The 21081-nt window shown below is 38.2% G+C and overlaps 1 protein-coding gene across 5 annotated transcripts in view; it reads left to right on the top strand.

Annotated features, from left to right (window-relative positions):
* Window positions 1-21081, top strand: part of MPHOSPH9 (M-phase phosphoprotein 9) — a 58728-nt gene that overhangs the window by 5489 nt on the left and 32158 nt on the right. For 3 of the 5 annotated variants that reach the window (XM_005691373.3, XM_018061347.1, XM_018061351.1), the window contains exons 4-11: window positions 6074-6163; window positions 6871-7394; window positions 10095-10218; window positions 14072-14162; window positions 15801-15907; window positions 19158-19283; window positions 19445-19905; window positions 20211-20366. In XM_005691373.3, the coding sequence (XP_005691430.2) occupies window positions 6074-6163; window positions 6871-7394; window positions 10095-10218; window positions 14072-14162; window positions 15801-15907; window positions 19158-19283; window positions 19445-19905; window positions 20211-20366 (1679 nt within the window). The remainder of the gene's footprint in view (window positions 1-6073; window positions 6164-6870; window positions 7395-10094; window positions 10219-14071; window positions 14163-15800; window positions 15908-19157; window positions 19284-19444; window positions 19906-20210; window positions 20367-21081) is intronic. The other 2 variants (XM_018061348.1, XM_018061349.1) reach the window with 2 other exon arrangements.

Genomic DNA, 21081 nt, shown 5'->3' with positions numbered 1-21081 from the left:
TTTATATTCTAAAGAGCATGATACTTAAGTTATTGCCAGAATAAAGCGGTCAAGTATATTAATTAAGGAACAATATAGAACAAATGTGAACACGATGATCAAAAGTACATTTTAACAATACATTTACTAATATATAAATTAGACATTCTAATTTATATATTGTGAATGTGAACTAAAATACTTTGTTAGGTTTTTTTGTTAGTTTTTATAAACTAAAATGTCTTTTTTCAGAAAAATGAGAATTGCCAACCAAATTGTTGATATTTGTTACTAATCCTAATCTTTTAAGTAACTTAAACAGAATTGTCATGATTTTGTAAAACATAAATTCACTTTGAAATATTTTGAATGCTCTGTTTATAAATAAGGCTTCTGTTTCATACGTTATTGCATTTAGCTGTGCCCCATTGACTTAACATTGATTATTCAGGTCAAGTGGTTTTTTCTTTTGTCTATAGGTTAAATTGCAATATAAAAATTTAACAGTTGAAAGAATATTTATATGTAAATTTTGTGTCATGCAGTAATGCCCACGATACACTTTTCCAAGGCTAGAGTTGGTAATGCTTTGTAGAAATGTATAAAACATTATTATTAAATTCTTTATTTAGAGAGCAGTAAATTTTGTTTTAAATGTTAATTATAGTTCTAAGACTATAATTTGTGTTAATTTTCAGAGTGTGGAATAAATAGAATGAAAGATTATCTGGTTTAAGAAATCAGTAATAGCTACTTATATTCATTATCCATAATCGTTAGAGTTATAAAATGACTGTTATGGCAAACTTAAAAGAAAACTGTTTTAACTTTTTATACTTTTTTTTTTTCACATAATGATCAGTATGTGCTAATGCAAAAGACCTATAAAATGTCCTTGTAAAACGATGTAAATAATAATGGAATGTTCTATGAAATATTTCCCCTAGTACTTTAAAAAAAAATGAGGCAAATTGCCTGAATGTGGCTTGACGTCTGGTAAATTCATTTTTAACTAGAAAGTTTTTTGTGAAATCTTTGAAATCAACATCTTCAATCAGAATCAGAGTATATTTGTGAATTTAAGACATAGATTATTACATGCCAGGATACCATCTAGCCACTTAAACCTCCTAACAGTTGAACTGGTTTCTTTCTACCCTTTCTTCTGTGATCTAACAGATTTTTAAAATTATGTTTTGTATTAACTGACTTTAATTTTCATAATGTAGGCATATAACTGATTATTCACTGAAGAGCTTTGTAAGCTATTTCGAACTTTGACGGAACATGAAATGCTATTTTGGCCATTTCAGTAAAACTTCTTGAGTTTGTTTTGTGTGTTTTTGTAACATATGAAAATAAAGGCCTCTGATGCTTTAGGGTAGTGCTTTAGAAAGAATGGGAGGGTAAATATTGTCTAAGTCTTGTTCCTGATTCTTCCCTGAATTTCATGTTTATACCTTTCTTTTGGAATAGTAACATTTGTCTGATTTCTACCAGTTATAAGAAGCTAATGTACATTATTAGAGAACTAAACTTTCTACAGAGCTCTGGAAGAGATCTGGTGATGACCTGATTCTTTAGAATTCTTTCATTAAAACTCTTTGGAATTCTCAAAGTTTATCACTGCTTAAACTTGGGAGGGTTATATATTTTTATTCTATCAGGAAAGAATCTATTAACGCATTTCTGTAGAAATACTTTAAGCTATTCTTTTTGTTTGCTTTTGGCCGCACTGTGTGACTTGTGGAATCTTAGTTCCCCGACCAGGGATTGATACTGAGTCCACGGCAGTGAAAGCACTGAGTCCTAATCACTCGACCCCCGGGGAATTCCTCTAATGCATTTTAAAGTACTTGCTAATATTCTATGATTGTAAGAAAATTTTAAAGCATATCATTATCTGTAGCATTTTAACTATTTAGCACTACTGATTATAATAATAACAATTATCTGATGATTATTGCTTACCTATTTGCCGGGCAGTATATGAGATACTTTCTGTCAGTGGCCCTCAACCTTATTAGACCTGAAGCTCTCTTTTTATAACAGCTTTTAAAATAACATCAACTTATATTGTCCTGAAATGAAATTCACAAATAATATAACCTGCTTGTATCTGCTTTAAAAAAAAAGTCAGTGTAATGTCCTGTGATATAAAGGGGTAACAATACTTATTTATAAGCTAATATGTAAATATATAAACGCTCAGATGTATCTGCATTAGAGAACATGATGAAGCAGTCCAGCATTTACCTCTGTGGAGACTCTCCATGAACGCAGCAGCTATCAGCACAGAACGGGACAGCTGCCTTGCATTGATGCACAAGCACTGTAGCTGGTGACGCGATTTTCTGAAACAGCATGTAATTTCTGAGCAAGTACTGAAACATCTTGGTAGTTGCACTCCTGGACAATCTGGTGACTTGAAAACTGTGCAAGATACAATATAAAATAGACATAGGATAGTTCTTTATTGTGGAGACTGTCCTGTGTTTTGTATCCCTGGACCATGCCCCCTACATGCTAGTGGTGCTCCCATTATCTTTGTGACAACCATGACCTCATAGATTTCAACATATAGTTCTCCCATTGAGATCCTTGCCTTGCAGGCATCAGATTTAAAATTTAATCCTCACAGCCACAAATAATGTGTTGTTATTGCCATTTTATAAATTAGGAAACTGAGGGCTTCCCTGGTTGGCTCAGTGGTAAAGAATCTGCCTGCCAATGCAGGAGACCCAGGTTTGATCCCTGATCTGGGAAGATTCCACATGCCGCAGAGCAGCTAAGCCTGTGCTCTGCAACAAGAGAAGCCATTGCAGTAAGAAGCCTGTGCACCTCAGCTAAAGAGTAGCTCCTGCTTGCTGCAACTAGAGTAAAGTCCCTGCACAGCAGCAAAGACCTGGCACAGCCCCCACCCCCACTCCAAAAAAATGCACACTGGATTTTAAAGGCAGTAAAGGAATGTAAAATATCTCCTTAGTAATTTTTTTAACTAGGAAACTGAAGTATAAAGAAATTAAATTTACTTGTTCAGAATCACACAAGTTGTTGGTGGAGAAGTGGGAGTCAGAACTACGGGGAAGCCCACAATGTATTTACTGGGTCAGACTAGGGAACCAGACTATAGCAATCCCATGCAGGCTGATAGCATCAGAAAACTGCGTTCACAGGAAAACTTCAGTCAGGTGCCCATATCCTCCAACAACATATAAAATGCAGGTAGTACAAATCACTTTAGTTTGAAATGAATAATAGCCCTTCTTAACAATTAAGCCCACTTTACAATTAAGTGTATAATGTTATCACTGTATTAATAATATTCTTTAAGTTACTTTATTTAAAATTGAAGGGTAAACAATAAAATCTGTCTCAGAAAAACAAAAATCTCCACTAATTTATAGCCTGAATGAACTCTTCATTTGTATCCTAAATAAGAAGATGATAAGGATGTGATTAATATCTTGTCTCATAAACTATGAAGCCGTTATTTTTATTAAGTTGTTATTCTATCATTATTATAGTTAAGCTTTATGTGAATAATAACTGTATCAGATTAAAAATAACACCTAAAGGGCACAGGGGTATAACTTAAGAAAACTGTTGCTTGATTGTTTCTTTTCTGTTTTCATTAATCTATAAGGTACTTTGTAAGCTGAGAGAGTAAGGGACTTGATTTGCTCTAGTCCTCTTTGTCCTGAAGTCAGTTGATTTAGAATTCTCACTTCCTGTCAGTGCCCTCATATTTCATTTAAGGCTTTCTTTTCCAATCTTGAGGTTTCCTCCCCTTTACCTTAATACCGTTATACAGATTTCAGCTTAATTCTGTTACGTTATATAAATGGCTTTCACCATTAATGGGGAGGATCACTGGATTGTGTGGTCTATAATACCAAGAAAAGTTCAGCTTGCGGTTGTTGTTGTTCCCTCGCTGAATCATGTTCAACTCTTTGTGACTCCAAGCATGCCAGGCTTCCCTGTTGTTCACTATCTCCCTGAGTTTGTTCAGACTCATGTCCATTAAGTCAGTGATGCCATCCAACCATTTCATCCTCTGTTGCCTCCTCCTTTTGCCCCGTCTTTCCCAGCCTCAGTCTTTTCCATTGAGTTGGCTCTTCACATCAGGTGGCCAGAGTATTGGAGCTTCAGTTTCAGCCTCAGTCCTTCCAGATATTCAGGGTTGATTTCCTTCAGCTTTCAATATCCATTGTTATATGTTTGTTTAGACTATATATCTGAGTACCCACTCTTAACTTGGTCTTGTATCCTAGGAGCTGGAGTGCAGGCAGGGATGGGAGGGAGACTGGTAAACCCAAGTGAACCAATGAGATATTTGCTGATTGTGGTAAATGCTCTGAAGGAACTAAACAGGATGCCAAGAAAGAGTGCCTGTGAGGATGGTTTGGAAAACTTAATTAAGCTGAAATTGCGGGATGGGAAGAAGCCAGCCACGTTGAAAGCTGGGGAGAGAGCTTTCCCGGTAGAGGGTACAGCAAGTGTCAGTACAAGACTTCTGAGGCTAAAGACAGTTTGGGCATGTCCAGGGAACAGAGGGAGGCCAGCGAGGGCAGTGTGTGTCATGAAAGGGACAGAGGGATTTGAGAGGAAGCTGGGAGGTGTGTGCAACCCAGATCACACAGGGCCCTGTAGGGAATAGAATGGAATGGAAATGACACTGGAATGGAAATGGAATGGAAAGACACTGGACGGTTTTAAACAAGGAAGCCAGTTGTCACAGTAGCTACTTTTTGACATTATATATTGTTGCATACTGTTTGTTTATTTTATATTTTGGGCTCTAAAATCACTGCAGATGGTGACCGCAGCCATGGAATTAAGACACTTGCTCCTTGGAAGAAAAGCTATGACCAAGCTAAACAGCATATTAACAAGCAGAAACATTACTTTACCAACAAAGGTCCGTCTAGTCAAAGCTATGGTTTTCCCAGTAGTCATGTATGGATGTGAGAGTTAGACTATCAAAGAAAGCTGAGCACCAAAGAATTGGTGCTTTTGAACTGTGGTGTTGGAGAAGGCTCTTGCGAGTCCCTTGGATTGCAAGGAGATCCAGCCAGTCCATCCTAAAGATCATCCTAGAGATCAGTCCTGAATATTCATTGGAAGGACTGATGTTGAAGCTGAAACTCCGATACTTTGGGCCACCTGATGTGGAGAACTGACTCATTTGAAAAGACTCTGCTGCTGGGAAAGATGGAAGGCGGGAGGAGAAGGGACCAACAGAGGATGAGATGGTTGGATGACATCACTGACACAATGGACATGAGTTTGAATAGGCTCTGGGAGTTGGTGATGGACAGGGAAGCCTGGCTCAGTCCATGGGGGTCACAAAGAGTTGGACACGACTGAGCAACTGAACTGACCTGTTAACTGACAGTAGACCAGCCTTTAGTTTGAATTCAGCCTCTAGAGAATTCACACTCCCCTCTTGTGTTTTGGCCTCATCTAGTTACAAGAGCACTAACTACTCTTGGTTGGTCAGGATGGTTCAGGACCTAAAAGGGGCTCTGAAGGGAATCTTAGGCCACTTCCATAGGTTTTCAGAAGTCTTTTTTTTCTTTTCTTTTTAGCTGCTGCAGTGTTTAAAACACTTTAATATCTTACTCTAAAATGTTTGGATTTTTTTAAACTTGAAAAACAAAGTAATTTGGGGTCAAATTCTTATAAACCAAACTGTTGTTTTAAGATGTGGGATTCTTTTTCTGGGTCCAAGTTAATGTTTAAGAATACTATTGGCTGTTATGAGGAAAGGAAGAGGGGCTTAAGACAAATTTGAAGCACATCTACCGGCAGTTGTTGATTAATTAGAAAGGCAGCAGATGACATCAAGTTAATCAGATTTACTGAGACCTTCAAGTTTACCCAGACCACAGGTAACATAAAGGGGTGCCCAAGCCTATGTCCTTTTATTTTTGCATTTTTATAACTAATTTTATAGTTTTATAACTAATTTAGCTTATAATTTTTACATTAAAAATACATTTTTTAAAGGCCCTTTCCCATTGGAGGAATATTTCTGTGAAATACTAGGTTAAAAAATTATTTTTAACCAAAATATTTTATAATTTAATAGACCAGGTGGTTACAACTATTCAGTTTGGTGGAAAAACATTGCCAAGAGCAGATAGTGGCTCAGCAGGAGCAATTTCACAACCAAATTCAAGTAAGTTGTTCTTTATATTGATTCTTGTTTTACATTGTAAAATTTTTAGAAGAACCAATTAGTTAATTCTTTTTTTTTTTTTTTTTGAGAAGGAAGGATTAATTACTTGCACCCAAAGCAATGTCTCCCTGAACTGTAAAACTGAGAAAGTTTTAATCTAAGGGCACATGCATATTCATGAGGGGCCTTGAGCAGAGGAGAATTCAGCATAGAATTGGGGCAGAGATCTACAGAGTCCACGCTTTAGTAGACTGAAGTCAGGAGGGTCAGCATCATAGTTCCGTCCTCCACCCGGGTAGGGGCTTTATTCCTAGTGTCAGGGCTTATTGAAGCTCAGGTTCTTTATGTCTCATTGAAGACAGAACTCAGTGAAAGCTAAGGTAATAGTTAAGTGGATTTACTTAGAGAGGCACGCATTCCACAGACAGAATGCGGTCTGTCTCAAAAGGCAAGAGTGGCCCTGGGAGAAACACACTCTACAGGCAGAGTGTGGGGCATCTCAGAAGATGAGAAGCCCCCAGTGAGTTAATTCTTTATATCAGTTTTGCTTATAAATTAAATATAAGGCACAAGTGTCATCTTTAGAGTAGTAGCTCTTATTTTTAAATACAGTATATTTAAGACATTTGTGAAAATGTGATATTTAATATACATTCTTAGCCAAATCTCTTTTTTTTTTTTTCCCCAAATGTCTTTTTTATTTTTAGCGTATACAGGAGGAAATAAAAAATTTAGTCAAGTTACAGACTAATAATGCTTCCTGGGCTTCCTATGGTAGAAGTTCTTTAAGCAAACAAAGATCTTCAGAAAGTCAAATGGGTTTTTTTTCTGAAAACGGTGAGAAAAATGAATATGTTATCAGTTATCCCAAGTCTGAAGAGTCTGAAATGCAGCAAGAAGCATCCTTGTCGCAACCAGACTGCAATGTGGATAGTAGCTCAGTGAGCAGTGGGTATGGAACCTTTTGCATCTCAGAACTAAACACCTACAAATCAAAGGACGCTCAAGATTTCATGGAGCACATAGAGGCTTCTGAAGGACATTTTGGAGCACCGGTGGTGCCAGCGGAGCCACTTGGAGATGGTGTGAAAAACCAGAGTTTTTATATACATCCAAATGAAGAGTTTTGTGCTTCTTTAAAGGAAGATACTCCCATTTTTCCCGGTGAATTTGAACACAGTTTTCTTGGTGAAAGTAAGATTTCAGAAGTATACAGTGGAAAAACAAACAAGTAAGTTGAATTTCTCCGTCACTTGAAGGGAATTTTACTTGTTAAATACATTTATAATAAGTAAAATGTTTAGTTAATACAGCTCTTTTTAGTTGGAATGAGATGTATTCGAACATAGCAGTTTTATCAAATTTTTTATTTATTGCCTGTGGAAAATTGAAAGTAACAAAGCACACTATATGTTAATAACATCTGACTGCCTTCCCATTGATAATAAGACTATGAAAACTCTTAGGGTGGGAGGCTTGCCAGAAAAATACCTTTTATATTTTGTAGTCAAGAGCCCAGAATAGAAGTCAGGTTCCAGAATCAGTCCTGATTGTACCACTGAGGTGTGTCTTGGACAAGTTACTTATTAAGATTGAGTCCCAGTCTCTTAATTTGTAGAAGGAGGGCACTTAACTACATCTTACATAGTCTGTTTCTTTATAGTTTCTTTCCTTTCTAGAAGATACTTTTAATAGAAAAAGTTTTCTGTATGATAATCTTACACAAAAGTAGATGCTGGCCAGAATTTTCTACTATTACCTGTTAAATTCTTCTCAATATGTATTAAATTCTGTGTTGCTTGACCTTTGGGCTATAAGTTTTTGTATTATACAGCTTCCCTGATGGCTCAAGCAGTAAAGAATCCACCTGCAATGCAGGAAAGCCAGGTTTGATCCCTGGGTTGTGAAGATCCCCTGGAGAAGGGAATGGCAACCCACTCCAGTATTCTTGCCTAGAGAATCCCATCAACAGAGGAGCCTGGAGGTTTGCAGTCCATGGGGTCACAAAGAGTTGGATATGACTGAGCGACTAATAGTTTTTGTATTTTACTGGAAAAGACTCCTGTTAGATTTTATTCCAGTTGAACTAAAATAAGGAATCAACCATTGGCCTAATTTTTAGGGGAGGTACTTTAAACTTGAAAGAATCTTATCTGTATCTTATATGTAGCTGACCATCATAATACACAGTTATTTAAACTTGACACCCTGCAATTAAAGTTATTTTTATAAACCAAAAATTTCAATGAGGTTAATTTTTTAAATATTTTTTAGGAATTAACAGTTTGTATCTATTTAAAATGTATAACCTTTAAATGTGTGCATGTGTCATTTTAAAATTCCAGAATAATAGATTAATTCTTATAACTTCCCACTTAACATGTATTTTATTAAAAGAGATTATAGATAGGTGGTGATGGCCATGGCTTTCCAGGTGGTGCAGTGATGAAGAATCTGCCTGCCAGTGCAGGAGATGCAGGTTGATCCCTGGGTTGGAAAGATTCCCTGTAGTAGGAAATGACAACCCACTCCAGTACTGCCTAAAAAATTCCTTGGACAGAGTAGCCTGATAGGCTACAGCCCATGGGGTTGCAAACAGCTGGACACGACTGAGCACGCGCACATGGTAATGACCTTAGGGAGGCAACTAAGAAAGGAAGGAAGGATGCTTTTTTGATTTCTGTAAGGTAATAAATGTGTTTTGGTGCTGAAAAATAGGATGTGCTCAATAAATAATTGACCACACAGCAGATAGTATTTTAATTGTTTTTCTAAGTCGATGGTGATTATTTGGGGTTATATTTCACTTAAGTTTTTTAGGCTAATAAAATTAATTAGTATTATATGAATATGTGTCAGCTAATTATAAAAAAGTTGATCAGAGGTGTCCTTATAACCATGGGGGGAAAAAATTCTTAACATTTTTGTATAAATTATGTACATATAATTAATAAAGTTGATATATTAAGTTCTGTTTTGATAATATTTAAAATACATACTCTAAATGTAAATAGCCCCTTTAAGTCATTATAAATTGTACATTGTAGTTATTTTCTATTTATAGTTTACTCAGGAATAATTTAGGAGAAGGCAGTGGCACCCCACTCCGGAGGAGCCTGGTAGGCTGCAGTCCATGGGGTCGCTAAGAGTCGGACACGACTGAGCAACTTCACTTTCACTTTTCTCTTGCATGCATTGGAGAAGGAAATGGCAACCCACTCCAGTGTTCTTGCCTGGAGAATCCCAGGGATGATGGAGCCTGATGGGCTGCCGTCTATGGGGTCGCACAGAGTCAGACACGACTGAAGCGACTTAGCAGCAGCAGCATTGATTTGCTGAAAATTAAGAGTATAGGACTGAATTAACTGAAATTTTGTCACACACGTTCATGTAATTTAAAACCAAATATTATATACAAGCGTGATCAATTTTATGTTTGTTATATATTAGAAGAGATTTTGTAAGTTCAATGACATTTTAATTCATCCAGGGGACTTTCAGTAAAAGAAACTTAGGCTGAATTTGTAAGGCAAATAATCACTTAAAATTATGTTCAGTTTTATGTCTCTGAAGTATGTCATCTAATGTAAAGTATTTATAGCAACTCATATCTTGGGTACTCATAAGTCCATCTAAGTAAGTATGTTTTCACTATGGAGATATACTTAGTATTTGTAGGTGCCACTGTGGTGGTTTTTGTTCTATCCCATGGCTACAGACTCTACATACTGTTAATCACTGCTAGTCAGTCCTTTTCTTCATTTTGCCTTTAATAATAAGATATTGTAAAAATAAATTCATGCAGCTCAATAAAAATCTATCCCCTCTCTGCTATTAGAAAAGCAATTCGAAGCATAGTCTCTATCAGTGTTTAGTTTTATTTGAAGACAGCATTTAAAGAGAGGTATTTTGTTTTTTTCTTTTTAAATAGTAAATCGATAACATCATGGGCTCAAAGGCTGAAGCAGAACCAACCAAAGAGAGCACATAAAGAAGAGGGCTACTCAAAATCTATGCAAGGAGATGAGCAAACCAAGAAATCAGCAATTGAGAAAGTAGGTGATAAGTCACTTGACTCTGGTGTGCTTTAGCTGCGGATAATCAGGATAATTATGTTGTGTTTACCACCTGTTCATTAACATAAATTTTTTTTTTTGCCTTTTCTTTTGTATTGTTAATTTGTTCCCTATCTTTTATGGTGTCTCTGAGAATGGGAAACAGTAGTCCAAGTAGTGGTTCTTTAATAGGCCAGAAACCAAAGCTAGTGAGGAATGAAAGTACTAGGAAAAAAAAAAAAAGAAACATTTATTTTGTAAATGTCCTAATTCCCTTTGTGCTGCAAATCTTTGCAATTAGCCTGAGAGTAATCTATTATTTTTTGAAAAACCCTCAAGTAATTTTTATTACTATTAAGTTGTAATAAGTAGTAATATATGTGTGAATGCTTTAGATGCCTCTATAAAAACAGTTGAAGCTTGGACACCTTGAATTTATAATCCAAATTGCAAGAGATTAAATGTTTACATTTTATGTGGCCCTTTTGCTCATACAGCAGCTGCTTTTGTTAAAGAGTTACGGATACTGAGTAAGTTTTAAATATCTTTAAAGCCCCTTTGGCCTAAATTGTCATTGAATAACATTGTCTAATACATTGAAATCACAAAATCAAGTCTCTCTACAAACTTGATTCCTTTAGAAACAGGTCATGTCTTGATTATTGTGAACAGTCTTTCTGTCATTCTTTGAAAAAGATCTATTAAACAATAGAAATCATAAGAACTCAGCCTCCATAAGGCATTATTTACTTCTCTTTTGGTAAATTTTCCTTCTTCAATCCATGATAACTTAGGCTTCTTAATATCAGGTGTAATCAGATTTGTGTTGAGGAGGGAAGTGAAAGTGAAGAAGCTACATGAACCATCAAGCCTCTGGGCCTGGTGTGGTATTGGTAGCTCTGTTCTTTTGAACCAGCACAGTATATCCTTGTTTGGTGTAATGGCATAAAAGCATTTGGAGACTGTACTGAAAGTTGCTTTTTTCATTGAAATAGGTTGGCAGAAAAGGAAAATGTTTTCATACATACTAGTTTCTTTTTTGTTTGTTTCAGCGTTAACTGAAATTCAGTGGAGACTTTTTCACTTCTGATAAACTACATATTTGTGGTGTGTATCTCACTGGATTCACTGTCTTTTGCTACTGTGAATCAGTATTTGTTCAATGTAGCCCTGTGGTTCCCAGAATTTGCTGCACGTTGGAGTCATTAGGCAGAGAAGGCAATGGCATCCCACTCCAGTACTCTTGCCTGGAAAATCCCATGGGCAGAGGAGCCTGGTAGGCTGCAGTCCATGGGGCCGTGAAGAGTCAGACACGACTGAGCGACTTCACTTTCACTTTTCATTTTCGTGCATTGGAGAAGGAAATAGCAACCCGCTCCTGTTCTCGCCTGTAGAATCCCAGGGACGGGGAGGCCTGGTAGGCTGCCGTCTGTGGGGTCGCACAGAGTCGGACATGACTGAAGTGACTTAGCAACAGAGTCATTAGGAGCGTCAGAAATCTGGGACTCCCCTGGTGGTCCAGTAGCTAAGACTCCGCGCTCCCAGTGTAGGGGGCCTGGGTTTGATCTCTGATTGGGAAACTAGGTTCCATATGCTGCAACTAAGATCTGGTGCAGCCAAATAAACAAATTTTTAAAAATCTACTTACACCTGGTCATCAGCCCCAGATGGTCTGCCCTCATTGATGTGGTTGTGACCTGTTACCAGGTGGTTTAAAAGCTCCTCCGGTGAGTCTTCTGGGCTGTAAAGCTTGAAACCAGTGAACTGGCCAAGTTTTCTTCCTCCATTCAGTGGAGGATCTGATGAGCAGCCGAAGGATCAGCTGAAGGTACTGTCTGAGAGATACCGTTTGGGGTTAGGTCTTCCTAGTAGTCTGTTCTGCCTCTGGGGATCTCAGTAGGGCAGAGGGTAAAGCTGTGACGAGGGCATGATGTTCTTTAAACTTTTCCTTTTCTTTGATCATCTCCTAAACAAGTTTCATTTTCCTGTTTTTTTAAAGGTGAATTCCATATTTTTGATATTAAATCATTAGGGGAAATCAAGTTTTTTTGGTATGTCTGTTTTAAACAGCTTTCGGGTACTGGGGGTTGGTGAAACAGACACCACACCTGACACGTACTTTTTACGTGCCTAATTCGCAAATTCCGTGGATTCACAAAAGTTGGAACTTTCCTCTTTATTTCATCCTTTTTCATGTCTCTCATTGTTTTTTTTTCATTTTCAGCCTAAATCCAGGGAATCTTTATGATCAGAATTCTCTTGGGATCCAATTTTCTTCTAATACAATATAGTTTATCTGGGGGTCTAGCTATTCTGAAGCACATCTTGAAATTGGATAGTGTTTAGTGCAGGGGTTTTCTAAAGCTCCAGCCGGTCTTTGTTTCCTTGGTCCTTTGGGACAGATTGGCTGTTACCATTTTCCCAGCTGTGGCCTCCGTGGTGGTTTTTCAGGTGCCTTAGACGGTTACTGATGAAGGTCCTGTGCTAGGCTGAGGCTGGTTTCTTGGGAAGGGCTTTCCTTGCACCATACTTTCCCTTCTCTTTAAAAATGGGCTGTTTTCTTCAGCCGATGCCTTATGGGGTGGAAGAGCAGCAGATGATTATGTGAGGTAAGCCCCCTCCAGCCAACGCAGTGTGCGTTGGCTTATCACTTTAGGATTTGCACCTCAGAACTGGTGCAAAACAAAATATTTCACTGGGAATTTTTCATTTAGTCTTCTGCAGTCAGCTCTTTCTGGTCAGTTAAGTTCGGATATGCAACAGAAATTCGAACAGATAGGAGTTGTAGAAGAGACATTTGATGAAAAAGAGGTTAAAAGTGGTGCCTTAGAAAGCTGTGCATGCATACTCAGTTGTGTCTGACTCCTCGTGACTCCATGGACTCTAACTCACCAGGCTCCTCTGTCCGTGGGAGTCTGTAGGCAAGAATACTGGAGTGGGTTGCCATGCCCTCCTCCAGGGGATCTTCCCAACCCAGGTATCGAACTCTTGTCTCTTATGTCTCCTGCATTGACAGGCGGATTCTTTACCATTGGCTTTACCTGGGAATCTGAGGAGGATAGAAAAAGAAGGCTGAGCAGAGATCCCCTTCTTGGTAGGGAGAATGTCAGCAGCTTTAGCATGCTTTTACTTTGGCAGTGGGTCCACGGGTGCTTGTAAGCAAATAGAGCCATGTACTTATTAACAGGAATTGAAAGTTTGGAGGTGGAACTGATAAGAAAAATTCCAATGAAAATAATCTTTTCACATATCTCTGTTTGGAAACACAGATTTCTTGTGACAATGCCAGAGATATGGTAAGGAAATTTTAACGTGGAGTTTTTAATTAGAATTGAGGATAGGAAAGCATTTTTAGCCTTTTCTGGTAACCAATTATCTGCATATAAGATATAGTCTACTGTTTAGAGTTCTTGTTTGTTATTTATGTGCAGTTTTCAGAGTTGATTTATTGCAGTCTTACTGATAAAAATGAATTATTACAGCTTTTACATTAATTTTTGTACTAAATGACTGTAATTCTAGGCACTTGAAATTTCTTTTGGAAATTGATGGCAAATTAGGAATCCGTTTTCATTCTGAACTTTTTAACACCTGCTTCCGGTTTCTTCTTCCAGCTCTACAGAGAATCAAAATAAACGTTTGTAAATTACACAGGAGTAGAAAATCCTTCACTGTTAATTCCTATCATTTTGCAATTATTGGAACCATGGGGAAAGCCAGGCTGACTTTCTTTGTGAACCTCTGGAAGTTTCTCTGTGCCTGGGTTTGACACCTGGCTCATATTCCTTGGGTCAGCAGTTTGTGCCTAGCCATTTTAAACTGTCAACTGATGGCTTTCTTTCTTGATTTGTAGTCTGATTTCACTGCTGATACACATTCTCGAGCTTTTTACTTCAACAAACCAGATGAGGGTCCAAATTCTTGGATGTCTGATTCAGGAACAGGTATGATACTTGTTTTGTTTTCAGACCTTACCCCTCAGCACGAGGGCTCTTTGTTCCCCAATCAGGGATAGAACCTGTGCCGCCTGCAGTGGAAGCATGGAGTCCTAACCACTGAACCACCTGGGAAGTCCCAATACTTACATTTTTAAGGAGTTTTTTTCAAAATAGTAATGTGTGCATTTCTCCTAGGGTGATAATCGTGTACAGTATACTAAAGGGGTTTCTAAGACGTATTGTGTGTTGTCTTATGTCTCTGCATCTGTAACTTCCTCACTTGCCTTAATTTGTGCTACAAGTTTTGAAAAGATAAAAGTGGTTTTTTTTTTTTACAGTTATTTCAAATGGCTACAAAAATCATCTCAGCGTTTTCTCAGATATCCAAAGTGAATTAAGAAATTCAACTCCCCTGTGAGCCATTCTGTATTCTCCATGGTGAACTTATTTTAGTCTTAATGGCTTTACACACTAACTCCTTTTTCCACCATCCCACATCCAATTCAGGATGAATCAGCTTTGCCTGTGAAAGTTGCCAGACTCTAGCAACTGTCACCACCTCCCTGCTCTCATCTTCACAGAGCCTCATCACCTGCCCTCTGGGCTCCCATAAGCCTCCTGACCAGCCTTCCTGCTTTCACCTTGCACCTTCCATCTGTTTTCAACACTGTAACCAGTGCGATCCTTTGTAATGACCGATCTGATCACATGACTCCTCTACATAAACCCTGCGGTGGGTCTGCTGTGTGCAGAATAAGAGCCCAGAGTTTGTCCTTATTCCCACAGGCCTACAGACATCTAGCCCTGCTGTTGGACCTCAGTGTCTGCTAGTCTCCCCTTTTCTCTGATTTAGCAGGGAGGCTTTTTGCCCAAATATGTCAGATGAGTTCTCGTTTTAGGGCTTTTGTTCAGCTGCTTCCTGTACGTGGAATGTTCTCTTCACTCCTTTTGGGGGGAACCTCCCCATACATGGCTAACACGGCCAACCTCAACCATTGTTGAATAAGAGCATCTGTCCTCCCTTCCACACACACTGCATCCTCCCTTACGCCCAATTTTTAAATTTTACCAGAGGAGAGTGCTCGCCACCTTCTGACATAGTGTATATACTATAGTTTTTTGCCTCCTCCCTGCAGCTGGCATAGTAAAATAAACATTTGAATCGTTAAGTTTTTTACATTGCTCCTGTTTAAGTCTGTACTTTGCATAAAGAAATTGTTGTCTTTTTAAATAGTATATTTATTTTAGGGACTTCCCTGGCCATCCAGCAGTTCAAACTTCACCTTCCAACACAGGGAGTGCGGGTTCGATCCCTGATCAGGGGGTAATCACACATGCCTCATGTCCAAAAAACCGAAACATAAACAATATGATAACCAATAAAGACTTTAAAAATGGTCCACATAAAAAAAATCTTAAATATTTATTTTATAGTTCAGTTTAAAATATTTGAATCATTAAGTTAGGACTCCTACATGGCAAGACATTTAAGTGAATATTTTTCCCTTCTAAATTCAATTTTCTGTATCCAGGTAGCCAAAACCTCCCATATTTAATTTTCTTTAGGTAGAAATAAGTTTTCCTAGAAAGTGCTATTATTCTTTTTCCTCACCTTTATCTATTCTGTATATTTTTTCACATTAGGACTGACTTACTGGAAACTGGAGGAGAAGGACATGTATCACTCTTTGCCTGAGACTTTAGAGAAGACATTTGCACCAGCCTCCTCCACAGATACATCACCAAGCCAGGTAATTTAGTAACATGTGACACACATGTATATTTGTGTTACACAATTGTATACTGTTTCATTTATAAATTTTGTATTTTTAAATTTCTGATATACAGGAAAAAGGCATGAGCTTTAAATCATACCCGCCTGCTTTCAAATTTGGTCTTTATCATTCATTGCTTGTGTGATCTTAGGAAAATTACTTAAAAATGAAATTTAAAATGCCCAGTGTCATATGAAATTAAATGACATGGTTTTGTGTCCACTATTTTCAATGTAGTAAGTACACGGATAAACTTCTTTTCCCGTTCCCAGACCTGGTTTTGATTTTCTACTCTGTTATAACCTCCCACTGATCCATTTTGTCATAATTAAGTTACTGTATTGATTTTCTTTGAGCGAGGAATGTAAATATTTTATTGACTTCAAAGCAAAGAAATAAAAATATCCAGTATGTGTATATCGATGTATATCGATACATATATCTCTCTCTTCTGTGCTTAGATCAGGGAATGAGAAAATAGGTTGGAGGAAAGGAGAGATATGATTAAAGTAACCAGGAGAGCTGTAAATACAAGTGACAGGCGTAGATGGACAGGGCAACACGGGACCAGCAGATTTGTGGACATCTGAGTCCCAGAGAAGGTGGAAACCAGCACTCTATCCTTCAGGAAAAGAGTAGAAAAGACAGATAAACACAAAGAAGGCAGGGCTGGGGAGGTGAGACTGAGGGGTCTGGGAGACTCAGTGGGCTTTGCAGTCATAGGCTCACTGTGTGTGTTTTCTTGATCTGCAGCATCTGTAAACGAACACTCTGTTTTGTTGACTCAGAATATAAAGTTCCCATCAGTTTTGAGACTTCATGCTTCCTATTCTACCAAGAAAAAAACATTGATCAATTAGACTGATGCAGTGCTTTCTTATCACTTAAATTTATGTTTTATAGACTTAAACATATTTTTGTCATCTATTTCTCATACATACTTAATGGAAAATATAAGTGAAGTAAATTAGTTGAAACGTCTTTACCTTCAGGGGCTTAACTCTTCCCACTCTTCTCTTAAGTCAGTGCTGGTTTCTGTGTTTTCCATACTCCATTCCCCTTGGGCCACCAAGAGCACTGGTGACTTTACATTTCTTTAAAAGAGAATAAAAAGCCTTGGTGCTGAGTTTTTACCTGGCTTAGTAGTTATGTAGGACTGACCTGTATTTGACCCTCAGATGGGGAATGTTGCTTAAGCAGCTGATTCACTGTCCCTTAAATATTGGTTCTCAGGGATTTCAGCACAGGTTCAAGTCACTAGGATTTTCTTCCAAGCTGCTGACACCTGTTTGGCCAATTTTGATGGCTTTTTTATTTGCATATGAGCAGCCAGTGACAGTTGTGTCACAGCTACTACTTGACCAAAGGCATTTGTAGGATACCATTAGTTGTAAGAGGCATCCTCTGTTCAGAGATGTTAAAATATGACAAGAGAAATTGTAAAAGTAGTGCAAAGGGAGTTCTCTGGTGGTCCAGTGGTTGGGACTCCGTGCTCTTATTCCTGAGGACCTTGGTTCAATCCCTGGTTGGGGAACTAAGATCCTACAAGCCTTGTGGCATAGCAAAAAAAGAAGCAGTCCCTCATATAGGGCTGTGTGTGCTCAGTCATGTCTGACTCTTTGTGACCCTGCGGACTGTAGCCTGCCAGGCTCCCCTGTCCATGGGATTTTACAGGTGAGGATACTGAAGTGGGTTGCCCTACCTTCTTCCCGGGATCTTCCAACCCAGGGATCGAACCCATGTCTCTTGCATCTCCTGCATCGACAGGCAGATTCTTTACCACTGAGCCACCAGGGAAGCCCCACTATAGGGCTACTTTCCGAGTGTTTCTCTAATATGCTATTTTTGATTCATTCATTTACCCATCTCTCTGTCCATCCTTCCCTTCACCCATTCCAAGGTGAAAAAAGTCACTTTGTATTACTATGAGCTCTAAATAGAATAGTTGTAACTCTTCACCCAGGCCCCCGGGGTAGTTTTCCTCAGGCTATAGCCAGAGCGGAAGAACTGCTACTCAGCGTAGGCTTTAGCACTTGAAAAGGCTTCTAGGTTGTAGGTATATAAAAGTAAAATTTCCAAGTGGGGTTATAGAAATCATTAATTTTAAAAGTTTACATTTAACAAATTAATGCCTTTAATGCACACACACAAATTATAATTGTCTTTTTCACAAGCTAGTTAAGGGTTTATTAAAAAATAATAATTCATGGTGCTCGGCAGTCTTTGTAGTATCTGGAAATGGGACAGTTTAAAAGCTTAAAGCTGTATGACGAATGTGTTCTTTCAGTACTTTCAATGTATCTCTCACTGAATCTGTAATATCATTTGAGAGAATGTCCACAGATTAAATTTGAGGCCCAGAGTTAAATGGCACCCTGTCATGACCTACAGTAAGTCCCATCTTGAGATAAGTTAGGCCTGGTGTGTTACTATTTGGAGCTGAGGCCTCTTTGTAACACTTCCAGTGTAGCAAAGCCCTGATTTCAGTTGTGGAAGTTAGGATTGTATCTTCTTGTTTTTATAACTAATTTAAAGGAGGTCTTATTTTCATTGGGTAACTTCTTTCTTAACACTTGTTGTCTGTGGTGTGCTGTGCTTAGTCACTGAGTCATGTCTGACTCTTTGCGACCTCATGGACTGTAACCCGCCAGGCTCTTCTGTCCATGGAGATTTTCCAGGCAAGACTCCTGGAGGGGGTTGCCATACCCTCCTCCAGGGGATCTTCCCAACCCAGGGATCAAACCCAGGTTTCCCACATTGCAGGTGGATTCTTTACCATCTGAGGCACCAGGGACTGCCAACTCTTAAACATGAATGTAACTACAGAGCTAGGCAACTCCACTCTTGACACCTGTCCCTTCAAGTCACAGGAAATAAATCTGGCTGGAAGTTTTCTTGTCCCGCTTCATTCATTCATTACGAAGTCTTTTCTTTAGAACTTGGTTCTTATTTTAAGTAAGGAGATTACCACGGATTTTATTCTTTGAAAGTGTTCTTATGGTTTTAAATATCTTAGGTTAAAATTATCCCGTTAATATTTATAGGTAACAGGTAATGGGGAATGACTTCCAAACTCTTATTATAAATCTGATGGTCTGGCATCTTGGTTTATTTTAAATTTTTCAAAAAACCTTTTTATGGTGCTGATCTTGATATCAGGAAAGTAAACTTTTTTCATCATTGATTCATTGATAATATTTGAATAATTTTGTTTCATATCTTTAAGTCTAATACTAGTAATGAGATGAAGCCACCATCACTGAAGGATATTTATCATAAAAAACAAAGGGAAAACAAGCAGTTACCTGAGAGGAATCTCACTTCTGCTTCCAACCCAAATCATCCGCCAGAGGTAAAGTTGTCAGCACTGCTGGGTGAAAATAAAAGATGCTTCATGACTTTAACTCGCATCTTGAGCTGCTTTTCCCTAGGAGATCTAAAGCCTACTCACTTAAACAAACAAAAAAACCTGCGTGGAGAGAGAGAAAGCTTACTGTTCTGTCTTATTTCTAGGTACTGACTCTGGACCCAACGTTACACATGAAGCCAAATCAGCAGATTTCAGGGATTCAACCACATAGCTTTTTGAATGCTCTTGATGACAGAATATCCTTTTCACCGGACTCTGTTCTAGAACCTAGTCTCTCTAGTCACTCTGACATAGACTTGTTTTCACAAGCAAGTCATATCACTTCTCAGTTATCTGGTTTCCCAAAATATCCTACAGATGCAAAAGTTTCACCAGTGGACTCTTGGAAAAATCAGGCATTCCGAAATGAGAGTAGGACCAGTTCCACGTTTCCTTCAGTATATACCGTTGGTAGTAACGACATCTCAGTCAGCACTGTAGATGAAGAAAACCCTGTCCTGGGACCGCCTGTCTCAGTCAGTCAGTCCCAGCTTCCAGGTACAGCCAATGGTGTCCCAGAATGCATTTCACTGACTTCCCTCGAGGATCCTGTGGTATTGTCTAAGTATGTACTTCTGGGAATGGCTTGTAATGTTAATAGATGTTCTCTAATGTCTGCTTAAATGATGAAAATTGTTTTTATTGAACTTCAGTAATACATAAAAATTAAAATAAGGTAGACTGTCTAAAAAATAACCTTTTTTTGCTTTATTATTAGTAGCTGTCAACTTGTAGATTAATCTCATATTTTCTATAGGTGTATAAAGGGAAAAGGCTGTATTTTTGATTATGAGAATGATTGTGTTCTTGTTTTTTTCTATTGAGAGAGTGAGGAGATGCTTTCTAAGTATTTTTTCCTCTCACCAACAGGATTAGGCAGAACCTGAAGGAAAAGCATGCTCGACACATAGCAGACCTTCGAGCTTACTATGAATCAGAAATAAATAGTTTGAAACAGAAACTGGAGGAAAAAGAAATTTCTGCAGCTGAAGACTGGAAAAAAACCAATCAAATTCTTGTAGAGAGGTAAAACTTGTAATTTAACTGTAAAGTTAGTGTTTCTCCAATTTGGATATATTATTTTACCCAAAGCATAATATATTGTGATGACAAAACACTCTGAAAGCATGTAATTTCGATTTGAAATTTTTTAGAGAAACTTGTTTGCCTAAGTAATTATTTTTAAAGATTTGAGCCATCCTTGTACAAAATACTGAAAATTGATGACATTTGTTTCATATGGGCAAAGTACTGAGACAGTTGAGCAGATTTTGTATATGTAAAGGGATGTCGTTTTGTCCTGCATACTCATTTCCTAATAAGTCTGTGACTGATGTCCTTTTTTCTTACCCAGATATGCATAGCTTTAACCTAGCCACTCATGCACCTGTGGAAATAATTATCTCATTTAAAAAAACCGTAGGCACACAGGAGTGTGGTCTCATATTAAGAACAGCTTTCTGCTTAGTTTAGAGATACTAGTATTAATTACAGCATACTTTGCAACATACTTTACAAATGATATTAAACAGATTGGAAACTGAAGGGTAGCTTCCCTGGTGGCTCAGTGGTAAAGAACCACCTGGCAATGCAGAAGACAACAGGTACGATCCTTGATCGAGGAAGATCCCACATGCTAAGGAGCAACTAAGCCATCAGCCCTTGTGCCACAGCTATTGATCCTGTGCTCTAGAGCCGGGGAGCTGCAGGTGCCGAAGCTCTTGTGCGTGGAGCCTGGAGA

This window comes from Capra hircus, chromosome 17, assembly GCF_001704415.2.
Source record: "Capra hircus breed San Clemente chromosome 17, ASM170441v1, whole genome shotgun sequence".
In the NCBI taxonomy this organism is placed as follows: Eukaryota; Metazoa; Chordata; class Mammalia; order Artiodactyla; family Bovidae; genus Capra; species Capra hircus.
The sequence above is the reverse complement of the archived record's forward strand: the minus strand, read 5'-3'. Positions and strand labels throughout refer to the sequence as shown.